The following is a 13,594-nucleotide window of genomic DNA, read 5'->3' as shown; positions in this document are numbered from 1 at the left end:
GATGGCTATTTTCTGGCAAAGGAAGATAACAAAAGATAACTGAACACTGCCAATGGAGGTCTCAAGGTGAACATACAGTAACACCCTCATGTTATTATTTCTCCTACAAATAACAAGTTTGCAACATTTGAGTCGCTGGAATTTGAACTACCTTACCTAACAGTATAAAAACCAAGCTGTGAATAAGAAAAGTAACTTTGGCTCAAAGGCTTCAATGGAAACACATGACACATGATCTTAAAGCTTCCACACAGTGAATAAACACTACTGCTTTATTTAATAAACACACAACACAAAGCCTCTTTAGGTAAAGGAGCAAACAGCTGTAAATTAACTGTACAAAAATAGGCAGGATCACCTGCTCCATTTTGCTACACTTTTTTCACCTATAGTCTCTCTTCTCAGAACACCTTTCTAGAAGTGTCACTTACTAAAAGTTTCGTCTAATCACACAACTGAAGAATAAATTTGTTTCAGTATCTCTGTCTTAAACACACTGGTTACCATGAACATACCCTCCAGTAGGAGATAATACAAGCTATCCAAAAATTCTGTATTTTGGGGAGATTTCACTTCTGCAAAGTAACACAAATGGTAACACACCTTCAAGTCAAGAAGTAACGTTTATATTTCAAAGCACACTTTTTTCCACCCAAAAATCATAAACCTCCTTCCAACTTGAAATTTGTAAGACAGACAAAGAAACCTTTCATTTGCTTTTCCAGAGATGGATATTACATGCAACTATTCCTTTTCCTGCAACATTAAGACAGCAAGCTTATCTGTAAGCTTGTCAAATCACATGTTTTTGGACAACCTGGCAGTGCTGTGTGATGGCCTTATAAACTGGGAAGAGGTAATGGCCCCAGGGTACTTCAGGGCTACAAACTCCAGAGTAAAAGACCTGGAATCTCCCTGATGTAACTGTACTGCACAGGAAGAACACACATGATCCAAAGATAAAGCCTTTCACTGTATTCTGTTCACTGTATTTGAGAGAAGTATGTCTTCTCAAAAGAACAATAATTGCTTCACCTCTGCAGCTGGTGTCTCCAAGCATTACTTCAAACTTTGTCTAGGTGAGAAATTAGCATAACATTTGCATTATAGCTGCATTTAAAATTAAGCATCTTCTTTCATAGTAGAATTCTGACAGAATAGAGCAGAACAAAAACACTGTTGACATATACTAAGTTTTACTCTCAATTTTATTTGGCTACAATCTCATCCATACTGTAATACTTACAGTTGGAGCAGGAGCCATGATGCCCATTGGTACAGGAATCATAGGGGTCCCTGAGAAAGGAAATACATGAATATTAATCTGCCCGGTTGAGAACTGATGAATACAACTGGAATCATTGCAGACATGATTTTCAAACTAGACAGCAATTTTGGTCAAATAAGAATTTCACAGTACTGATTACCAGTAATTCCTCAAGCATTCCAAGGAAGTATACATACCATACCATAGGCATCCTGGTCACTTTCTGGTACTACCATTTCAACTTTGTCACACACAAATCTATTTTCAGAGCATATTCAAGCCACAATATTGTTCTAAAAGACAGTAGGATGATGAATGAGGCAGGGAATTCCTGAGAGCAATTCCTGAGATCTTGTTCCCAGCTTACTCAATTCCCACAGCACAATGGTTTTTGCACATGGCTTTAGGGATGAGGTCCTGTAGAGAATGGGACCAGGCTTCATGCCACTATTTATGGAATAGCTTAATAAAGGCAGCATAAAAAACCTCTATTGAGAAGCTGCTGAATACTTTACTTGGCAGTCTCCAACACCTAATTTAGAACAATACAGAATTTTAATAATATTAATTAATATTAAAGAATATTTTCAATTAATATTTAATCAGATGAAATAATGCAATACCTCTTTTACACTACCAAATTCACTGGCAGCTTTAAGCACTTTCAGGAGCCAATATATGATCGTAAGAAAGGCTCTTTATCTTTACAAGCCAGCTGCTAGAGGTTAATTCTATTAAGTGAATGGATTTCATCAAAACTACTTGTTGGTCAACAGACACATTGAGACTTGAGAACAGTGGGGTCAATCTCATGTTCTTCACAGGAATCCTACATCTTTTTTTTTTTTTTTCATTCTACAGACTTCATTGTTTTTTCCCCTCTCAATCCTTCCCTTACTGTTGTATTCAGAAAATCCTAAACAAACTTCTGCAACCTACTGCCCCAAGTGGACTTGTTACCCCACTTTCTGTAGTGTTTAGTCTTAAAACACTTCTCCTCAGACATCCTTTCCAATTTTTTCCTCCTCCACTCTGGTTTTGCTTTATTTATGTTTTTATTTTCTCCAGCTCTCAATTCTCTTCCTCAGTCCCTTCATATTAAGGTCATACTACCTCTCATTCCAACAAATCATTTAGACAATCAAAACTGTATTGCTCTCCCATTTTCTCTGTTTTAATACACCATAGCATCTCACAGGCTGTAGCAACTACTCCCAAGCAATTTTGCTTGTGCAGCCCTATAATTATATGAATTATCACAACAGCTTTTAAAGTTACAGCTCAGCAAACACACTTGTGTTATCACTGATAATTCTATGAAAGTATCTGCCCAATGTTCAGCGGAAGCCACAAAAATGGATGAAATGAAATACTGGGCATCGGCAGGAAACATAATGACCATAAAGGCATCATTTAGCTGCTACACAAAAGCTTGGTGCACCTACAGTTTTGACTAAGGCCTACAGACCTGGTCTCTGCAACCAAAGGCTGCCCAGCCTCACTGAACAATGCCTACATGACTTCACTGGTGAAGCAGCTGCTTTACTAGAAAAGGCTGCACACTCTGAGACTCTTCAAGTGCGGAGGTTTGCAAGGCATGGAACATGGCTGAGGTGTACAGAACTACTAAACTCAGCTCACCCAACTTCCACATCAGAACTAGGGCAGGAGGGAGACACTGAGTAGGCAGCAAGTTTAAAGACAGACTTAAAAGTAAGAGAGTAGCACTTTTCACATTGCAGTTAATGGACTTTTAAAATTTGGTTTAAGAGGTGACAAAGATGAACCTCTTAAAGGTAAAAAGGTAAAAAAGTCTGAAGTGTTCATAAATGACAGGTCCAGAAAAACACAAAGAACAACCAGAAGATCATACTCTAAGATCCCTAACACTACCGGTGTACGAAGCAAAACACTCAGAAAGCAGACAGGGATACATGCCCACCCTAAATACTGCCTTCTAGTCCCACTGCCCACACAATGCATCAGCTTATATGGACTGCAGGTCTGACCTACTACAGCATTTCTGACATGCAAAATGGGGTTTTTTATACCTTAGTGTTATCCAGTAATCTTCAGAGATTTATCAGAATCACTTCCTTATCAAATCTTCCACACTAATATTGGGAAATACTAAAACTTCCTGGTTTTAGCAACTTATTTTTAAGCAAAGCAAATCACCTTTCCTAACTTCATTATTATGCAAGCAAACAACTCCAACTGAAACTCTTCAAAAAATTACAGGCCGAGGTAAATGAGACACGAATTTTTGACCAAACAGCTAGCTAAAGATAATACTGTAAGTCACTAAAATTGTGATCTTACATATGGATTAAATTCAGAGTAGATTTCATAAAATCTCTGTGGCATTTTTAGTTCTACCGATGTGCTTATACTAAGAAGTGAGAGCCATATCCTCTACAAGTCAAAATATGTTGTCTGCACACGCAAGCAAATCATGTTTCTCTTATGCAGACAGAAGTTTTATTCTCACCTAATACCAGCCTTCTCCACTCTACATACTATTCAGATTCCTAATACTAAAATGAGACTATTTAAACACAAGAGAACAAAAAGATCTTTGTCACACATGCTAAGAAGCAAAATGTTCAGAGCCAAAAATTATAACAAGCATTTTAAAATATATTTCAGAAAGATTTTTTTTTAAGGATCTGGTGTTTTATACACTAGTACACACAAACTAGGAAAAATAAGAGGTATGATTTTAAAATTCAACCTGAAATTTTTGATGGCAGGATGCTACCTAAGCAAGAACTCTGCCACTATCAGAAAATAGGTAACATCTCACAGTTCTCAAGAAAAATGTTACGAAAAATTAATGCAAGATTAGTTTGATAAATGATGTGCAGAAATCTTTTTGTAGTTCAACCATCTGTTTTTTGAATGCCTCTACTGTCTATAAAACACTCCTGTACAACACAGTTTAAGACAATATAGACAAGACAGGAGTTATTTTCTGCAGCTCTTATGAATTCTGAAGAGGTAATTCTCTGATGTTTTCCCCTCACCCACTTGCTCTATGGTTTCCTACCTCAAGTCATGTATACTCATTATGTATACTCACAATGTACAGAAAGCAAGCTGTTCCAGACCAACAAGTTAAAATCTCAACTCAAAAAAAAACAGACGCTGATCTTACAGATGACCAAAGAAAAAAAGGAAGAAATAACTTTGGGAAGATCAGAAGAAATTATAAGGCTAACTGTAAATTTGCAAGACGTTTGGAGGAAAGAATACAAGAAGCAAAAGAAAGTGGGACATTAGAATGGAGAAAAACAACTAAACAAGTTGAACCGTCTTTGGAAGTTACTTCTCTATTTTCACATTACACATACTCAGCATACCCAAGAGTTTCCAAAGGCTATTATGATGAATTACTGTCAAAACAGTGGCTTTGGAACACCTAATATAAACAGAAATCGTCACTCAGCTTCAGTCTTGAATAAAGGCTCAAGAAGAGTCAGTATTCCCTTTCTGGTCAAAAGCAAACTGTTTTTGGTAGACCAAAAGGAGCTTGCTAACATGACATGATCTGTGGGAAAACTAGAAACTCAACTGCAATGTACACAAATCAGAGTTACCAAGGTATATTATTTACAAAAGTTACTGGCTTTTAAAGGAATTCAGAATAATATAAAGAAATTAAATTCTACAATACTTCCATATATTAATATAACTCACCAGGAGGTACAGGTGGAGGAAAACCAGGAAACTGTGGAGGTGGGATCCCAGGGGGAAGCGTTGGGATTCCCATAGGAGGGCGATTCAAATGAGGCGGAAAAGACATTCTTGCAGTCACAATCTGTAAAAAAGACAGAAAAGGAAACTTGTACTAGTCAGTTCCCAAATGTGAATTAAAAAAGCAGTGAAGTGGTAAACGTCCATAATTATTTAAAATTTTTATATGGACATTCAACTAATTTTTTCAACTTTTTTTCCCCCCAGCTATTCATTATGTTAGAGATGTAGAAGTCTTCTTTCACAACTAAAAACAGCACTTCTAAGAAGCGTTTCAGAATGAAGTGAAAAACAAAGATATATCTGACTCCTCATACTAATAAGAGCATTTAACAGTTTGTACAGTTTCTTTAAAATAAAGCTATCTTTGCAGTATTAGAAAGCAAAACGTTTTCAATAAAGCAAGTAGTTCTGTTGTACAAGAAATGATCACACACACTACGACTGTAGAACAAGGCACCAGAATGAAGTGGGGCATTTGCAATGCTCAGCACTAATGGGAGTTGTATTTAAGATGACATTGGGGAGATTCTCAAATCCCAGCAGAGAGAGAGTTAAAAGCCTGAAAGAGGGTTCTGTGATCTATTTTTAACTTCCAAGTCCACAAATCTCCTGGAGCACAACTTGGACATTAGCCCACGAGCTGAGGGTCAACATGCTCCCATAGAGAGTAAAGATAATTTCAAACACCATTTTCTGTTCAGATTATTTTACATGCATATTACTGACCCTGAAAGAGAGACCACCCTCATAAAACACTCAAGATCACCCTTAATACAACTAAGGCATGCATTCTTGCTTCCAGTATTGTTTCAGTAACCTTACACAGTCAAGTCTTCATGGAAGGCTGGCCCTCAGTTCCAAAAAATCCAGAACTGGTCACAATATTATACTGAGCATATACCTACATTTACACTGCAGTGAGGAAGCACTGGAGAAGTTCACACACAGTGGATCATGTGGATATGAATCATGAAGACACAGTATCACAAGTGACAAGAACCCAGGAAGATGTTGGCAGAAACGTTTGCGTTTGGACTCTACAGACTGCCTTACAACCTACAGTGTCAGATCTGCACTGCAACTGCTTTCCAAACAGGCAACCATGAGTCAAAACTGAAGCAAGGCTGTCTGGAGAAACAGTTATGGTAAGCAAAATTCTGATACATGCAACACAACTGTACATTGTAACATGCTTTCTTCAAGCCAGGAACACAATGGCACTGAACACACAAGGAAGGGAAAACAAGCTTTCCTGGAGACAGATGTACCTTCCAGACTTGGTTAAGAGCAAGCCATTAGTCTTAAATACTAGAAGTAAAAGACAGTATCAGTACTCTATCATAATAGCAGGTACATCTTAAAGATGCAAAAAAATCTAATAACACAACCACACAGAAAAGCTTTATTTCCTCAGATTCTGGAAACAACTATGAGAGAGAAATGTATATAGCAGACTGAAAAGGATGAAAGAGAAATCCAGATGTATTTGGTAATACCTTCTAACACCAGAACTTACTTATTCTGGCCTAAGAACACATATATACCCTATCACATAATTCATCCAAGGAAACATTTACAACTACATCAATTACATGAGGTATGTGATGAGGGCATTCGTTGACCCCTAAGGGCATTTATCAATATATCACCAGGCAAAACAATGAACACTGCTGTGACACAAGGTCTAAGATGGCAGAAGAAATAAGAGAGCAAATGCTAACATTTTTCCAACAGTTCAATAAAGCTTTTATGCAATCTAATAAAAATAAAACCTCCCCTCCCTTTTAGAATCCATGTGCCTAAGAACACATTTCCTTTCTGCAATTCCTGAACTTTTTAAACTGTATTTCCTGAATTTTTTAAACTGTATAGGCAAAGAAAAGCAGCAAATATGTATGCCATTTTATTTTTTTTAAAGTTGCTTATTGTCTCCTCAGACTATGTGCACATCAGCTGACATTCTCTAGAATCTGGAACTTCTATGGTATGGAAGGTAACAGAACTCCCTTATGTGCCTTGGTATCACTACTTGAAACTTTCACACACACAAAAAAATAACCAACAGAAAACCCACCAAATTAAGATATTTAAGGCTCCCGGTTCTTACATTTCAAGCTGATAAACAACTGGATAAAATTCAAAGCTGTTTTGGGGCAGATGGTACAAACAATAAGCTACTGGGTCTGAAATGGCTCTAAACAGGCTACAACAGAATTGCACCATTAGAGGTCCACACGATGTTAATGCTTGGTCTGTAAAACATATAAGAATAACTGGGGAAGTAATTTTCCAGGCTGCCTGTAGGTGCAATCCCTTCTCTCGCTCTGATAAACACTTTATCTGAGCCATCGTTTTGGAGAGGCCAACCAAAAAAGCCTGGGGACTAAGAAGTGCATCCATTCTTTGAATTAAAAGATGCTGAAACATACCATAGCCAGTGGATGTTAAATATGCACAGAGAAGGAAGTGTTTGGTTGTTTTTTTTAAAATAATTTAAATACCAAAGATTTAGCAGTCAACGAAGTTACTGTTGCTGCGTAAAAGGCAGTAAGAAGAGAACAAACTTAGTCTTTCAATCTTTTGGGCAGATGATGTGGAACACACTGTTACACACAGGGCTTCAACAGTCCATTTCAAAGCACTCCCTTCTTTCTCCCCTCACCCCCCATATTTGTACAATTATTTTCACACCAGCTAGAAAGCTGCCCTGTTACTGACTTAATTCTTACAGGAACCAATCCTAGCAACTCTGCTGCCTGTGGCATTTAAGATCAAAACTAGAACTAAGGAAAGCCTTGGTCTCCCTCTCACTACTCTGTGCAACTGCTAATGTGAAAGAAGCAGAGAGAACAGTTTAATTCTGCTTCCGTTATGAAAGCTGCAAGAATCAAGATACCAGGAGTGAAACTGCTCACTGGAGAAGTGAGAGATCTGGATGAGGGAGGAAGATGCATCCAAGATGCTGCAACGAAGGGAACTGCACAACACATTCTTTTCTGTCAGGAGCTAGAGAACACACCAAAAACGTAGATAAACTTCCAACAGTCAGTGGGGCTCTGCATCAAATTTCTAAGCAACTATAAATCAAAGGTTAGGTATGAAAATTTAGGAGATGCTAAGCTGAATCTATGTAGAATACACTTGCAGACATCTCAGGAACAGCACCTTGAACTTCTCTGCAGACTGTCCTCCTACTTTGCCAGTACAATTCAGTGATCAATTTCTGATACATTTACTGTGATCTCAGGAATGTACACAGTGATCTACCAAATGTCTAAGCAAGAAACTAAACAGTCCTGACATATTTTAAAACCTCAGATGACTTATGGAAGTATTGCCTCTAGTGAAACTGAATGTAAGCAGCACTCTTGACAGCCGCAGTTTAACTAGCAGCTCTCTAAGCAAGAGTTTAACTTGTGTGAATGTTACAGTGGTCACAAAAATACAAGGAGAAAGAAAAGTAGCGATCTGGCCTGATACCACCCAAAATACTGAAAAAACAACATTTTTACCACCCAAAATGATGGATTTATGTCAGGTCTCAGACTCAAAGTGCAGTCAGTTTAGGCTGTGCCTGTGCCAGCACGCCATACAATAGGAACAAGTCTGTTAAACAAAACTAATGGAAATTAAGACCCTAATGTCTACACTACAGGTTTTGGGGAGGCTCACCCCACTAAAACAAATGCCAGTTTGTAGGTACAAATGCATTTTTGAATATATTTTCATCCAAAAGGAATCCAGCTTATCCACTGGAATAGCACAAGCCAATATGAATTAAACTTCCTAAGTAATGATGACTGTGAGACTTCCTTCAAGAGCACACCCTTGATCCAAGTGAACACAGTAACATAGGTGAACACTTTATTAGCCTTGGGCCATTTCTCTATGCTGCAGATTAATTATATAATGGGTGGTAAAACACCTTAGTTTACTCTATGCAGACCCAGCTCAAAAACAGCCTGAGCTACTAAGGCAAGTGCTACATAAACACAGCTATAATATTCCAGGTTCAACTTTGGCCCAGAAGAAACTCAGCTGCTTTCTACACTGCACTTCTGACTTAAGTTCTGGTGGAACCAAGCAACATGCAGAGCAATCTGCACCAATCTCCTGAAACTTGGAGATAGTACAGGGATATATCCATAAGTTCTAAGGTTTGGTAAAATCCATTGAGACTGGTAAATCCTGTCATGGTGAGATGCCTGCTGGGGGGAGCTCTGTCCACTGGGAGCATGCTGGCTCTGATTTACAACTGAGCAAACACGGAGAGCTGGCCTTAGGACTGGCATCAAGTGTCTGAGTCCACAGAGAACTCAAATCTACTACGAAACAAGAGTCACCCTCACCCAGACACTGCTGCCCTGTTCTTCTTTATCATCTCTGACTCCTAGAAGTCCCAATAAGAGGGGACTGAGATTTACTGGTCTGGCTGCACTGTTAACACCGTAATTTCTTTTTAAATAATATTCTTTTAACCTTCTGTTTTACTGACCCCATTTTTTTTAATAGGGGTGAAGAGAGATGCCATAAGCAGAACATAAACTCTATAAAAATTGCTGGTAACTAATGTGTTTTAACTTGGCAATTCCATTGTATATTCAGGGCAGCGTCATAATTCTACCATTGTTACAGGATTAATATTAGTATCTCTGTTTACACATCAGAAACTTTATTTAGAAACTTGCAAAACATCTTAACCAATTTCAAAGCACTCAAGTTCCCCATGAAGCAACCAGTTGCAATACTTACTACTGCTACACCAAACAAAGTTAAAACTGACTGCAAAACCCCTCAAGTCTTAATGCACAAACAAACTTCATGTGTTTTAGAAATACATACATGAGGTGTCATAGCAACAGTGATAGTATGGCCAATCTAGTTTGATTTCATTTTATCTAATTTTAGCTTTCCTTCAATATTTTCCCAAAACACTTCTGCACCACAAAAAATCTGTACCCTTAGCCTAGAATAAGTCGCACAAAACAGCTATGCAGGCTGAAGAAAACACACCTGTCTGTTAAAGTCTGTACTATCACACAGGTTTGTGTGCTGGTCACCCCACGATGGGTGGATATTTAAGCCATTCTATTATAAAAGCAGCCTCCTAGCTTGTCACCCAACAAAGGTGCTGTTTATATTATTACTTGTCATCAAAAAAAAGCTCCCTAAAAGAAAAATCTTCTATTCCAAGCCAACTGGTTTCCTCAGTGAAAATGATCACTGTCTCAGACCCCTGCAGTTTTCTCCAAAATAGCCTGCAAGTGAAACAAGATTTAAATGTTAAACACAACAGACATGGGGAGAGATAAAATATATTATAGATTTCCTAAGCTAGGAACAAAAATACTAGTATTTGCTCTAACTGGTTTTTCAGAGGTGATCTAGAAAGTGTTGAGTAATTGCTGTGGAACAGCTGCATCCCACTGTTATTATAAAGCAACACAAAAAGCAATGTGTTTACCCCAACCAAAGCCTCAGTCCAAAAGCCCTTTAAGTAGGGGTCCATTAAATGTGTCGTCAGAACTTTAAGATACTTGATTTAATTCCTAATTCTGTGCCTCTGCACTCATATAAAGCGGTTGGTGAAGTGAGTGACTTTGGATTCTAACTTGGCTACTGACTCTTCCCAAACCAGAAACACGCTGTGGCATTACAGCACTTACATGAATGAGCACTCAAGAGGCAGAGAAACAAGCAAACACTAAGCACTCTGATCAATGCCACTCCTTCACAGGAAAAGTAAGAAACTGTCCTATTCTTCCTTTTAATTTGTTCTGAACTCACCCCATAAATGCTGATGCAAAATCTGAATTAATGCTTTCCTGCCACACACAAAAAAGGACTAAAATTCAGTGTGGATGTATTTTCGTCTGAATGGGCTAAAAAATATAAAACTTTTGAGAGCTAACATTCTCTTAGGCCGTTAACGACCTTAAAAAAAGAAACAACAAAACCATTAGTTGTCTTCAGGATAGTCACTGTGTTGAAACAAAAAACACTCCTTCAGGCAGACAAAGGTCTTTTTCTTCAACGGAAAAAGACATCATGAGAAAAACACGCCGTGTGCACATCACAACGGCTCCTGACACGGATGAATCACTTTTGACTATTTTACGCACGACCTGCTAACACGTGTTTTAAGATGACCATGCCAATCGACACTAAGAACAATAACTTCTTTGTCGCAATATATCGCGTTTCCTAGCGTGATCGGCTTCCCCGACGTGCAAAAGTAAAAATCCCACCTACAGTCCAAGGCGGCCGGGCCCGGGGAGCAGCGTCGGGCGCCAGCAAAGCTCCGCGCAGGTCCTGGTCCCGGGCGTGCGACGGGCTCCCCTCGCCTCCCGCGGGGCCGCTCCCGAACCTCCCGCCGCGGCCGGCGGAATGGACTCCCACGCGTCCCAGCGGGAGAGGAAGCGAATGGGCCTCGCGAGCACCGCCCCGAGGCCGCTCGCCCGTTCCACGCCCCGTCCAGGCCCGAGCCGCCTCCCCAGCGAGCGCCCGCCGCGGCCCAGCGGCCTCGGCCCGGTCCCGGCCGTGCCTCCGCCCAGCAGGCGACCGAGGCGCCACCGCCTCGCGCCCTCCCTCCCTGCCTCCCTCTTCCCCCCGCAACCCCTCGGTTCTCACCCGTCGGCTGCGGAGCGGGGCGGGGATGGCGCGGGGGAGGCGCTGGGCCGGCTGAGGCCCCGCTAGGCCGCGAACACACCGCGCCGAGCCGCTGCCGCCGCGCCGCGCGGGGTCATGTGACCCGCCTCTTCCGCCAGCGGCCCGGCGTGCACCGCGCCGCGCCGCCACAGAGGCGGCCGTGCCGGAGCGCCCCCGCTCGCGCCCAGGCAGTACCGCGGCCGACCGTAGAGCGGCGGCGGGCTGAAGGGCCGGGGCAGCCAAGGGGCATGCGCGCTGCCGCCATCTCTTGTGCGGGGGGCGGCGCGGGGCCGTGACCCGGCTCGGAGATCCGCCATGTCGGGGTCAGGTGCCGCCGGTCGCGGCTAGGGCGGGACGGGGCCTTGGAAAGCCCCCGGCAAGCCCCCGGCTGTAGGTGGCACGGAGCCTTGCTCGTCTGTCAGCCGTCATGGCCCCCTCAGCCAGGGACTGAGGCCAGGCTGAGCTGCGACCCGCCCGAGCTGCGACCCGCCCGTGACGGTGGTCGGGACGGGCTGTACCGCAGGCAGAAAATCCCCTCTCGCATTGTTTGGGATGCAGCCCAGGATGTAACTGGCTTTCATGGAAGGTTCTGTGTGCTGTAAAAGACCTGAGGATTTTCACAGCAAAAAGAGCGTGCCTTAGGCAGCTGTATGCTCGTCAGAAAGATGCCACTGTGCTGTTTGGCCTAGCCATGGTCTACAACTGGTAGTTTCTTTGGCCTACTTTCAGCATTTAAACTACATTAAGAGACAATTTTCAACATGACGTGCAAGACAGTAATTGCTGTAGTTATGCCACTGGTGGGAAGGAGTTGCAAGTGGAAAGAGGAAGTGACTATGAGAGGAATGTGATCTTACAGATTGTTATGAGATAGACCACAAAATGAGCACGTGCATAAATCTGCTCAAAAAGTGTTGGATTAACTAAGGAAAAAATGTGTTGTATTTTCCATTGTTTAGAAAAAAGTGCTCAAAAGACAAGGGTCCAATGACAAAATCTCCACCTGTAGAACGACCTCTTCACTACAAAGCATATTAAAACTATCTGGCTGATGTCATATGTGCTACTGAACAGCCAACAACTGTGTTGGAACTAATGTCCCGTTCATCACCATGCTTTACATGATGTCTAAGCATAAATATTTTAGCAATAAGAGATACTTCAAGAAATACTTCAAATTTGAATGTAATTTTTTTCTCCCACCAGAAACAGCATTTTTACTTTCTATTAATTACAGCTTATTCTAAAGAGCTGGCATATCTCCCTCAAACTAATACAAATTTAGTGACCACAATAATACTGACTATTGTTAATATTTAAAATAATTTATAAGCATACCTAAGAAAACCAAGGAAAAGAGAAAGGGTATAACAAAAATTTTCAGAATTTTCTCTGTGTTGTTGTCTCAGACAACAACAGCTCAGCTTAAAAAAAAAAAAAAAGGTGAATCCCAAACTGATTTGTACTGCAGTAATAAGGGTTTTTTAACAGGAAACATTGCAAAGGCTTTGCTCATCTAGATGGTCATTATTTTTTTAGCCAAAGAAATAAGCTATTTTGCATTTATTCTTCTTACACAAATCAACTATAGCCTTCTGTATCCTTCTTAATCAAGGAGGAATAGCAGCAGAAGCATCCAGTAAGTGTAGCTACTTTCCTGTCTTTACTCTTTCTGCTATGGGATTTTAGAATTGCCCACCCCTAGTGTCTGTGTTATCTTTCTGCCTGTCAGTTATGCAACTGAGATCCCTTTTCCAGATACTGATCACAGTTCACTTTCTTCAGTTCTCACTGCAAACTCCAGGATTTCATGCTCAAGCCAATAATGAAGATTGCAGTACATCGCTTTAAATATTGAGGGTAAAATTAAGAGGTGCTCTTTTTGTCTGCCAATTGTCTTGTATTTCAAGCAGGAGAAAT

The 13,594-nt window shown here is 40.8% G+C and overlaps 1 protein-coding gene across 1 annotated transcript in view; it reads right to left on the bottom strand.

Moving 5' to 3' along the window:
• RBM25 (RNA binding motif protein 25) overlaps positions 1-13,594 on the bottom strand; it is a gene marked incomplete at its 5' end in the record, with an annotated part of 36,457 nt that overhangs the window by 21,042 nt on the left and 1,821 nt on the right. Inside the window, 3 exons of the mRNA XM_084208702.1 lie at positions 1,247-1,296; positions 4,967-5,087; positions 11,657-11,896. Of these exons, the coding sequence (XP_084064828.1) occupies positions 1,247-1,296; positions 4,967-5,087; positions 11,657-11,896 (411 nt within the window). The remainder of the gene's footprint in view (positions 1-1,246; positions 1,297-4,966; positions 5,088-11,656; positions 11,897-13,594) is intronic.

This window comes from Fringilla coelebs, assembly GCF_963513975.1.
Source record: "Fringilla coelebs genome assembly, chromosome: 6".
Lineage (NCBI taxonomy): Eukaryota > Metazoa > Chordata > Aves > Passeriformes > Fringillidae > Fringilla > Fringilla coelebs.
This window is presented reverse-complemented; position numbering and strand designations above follow the sequence as displayed.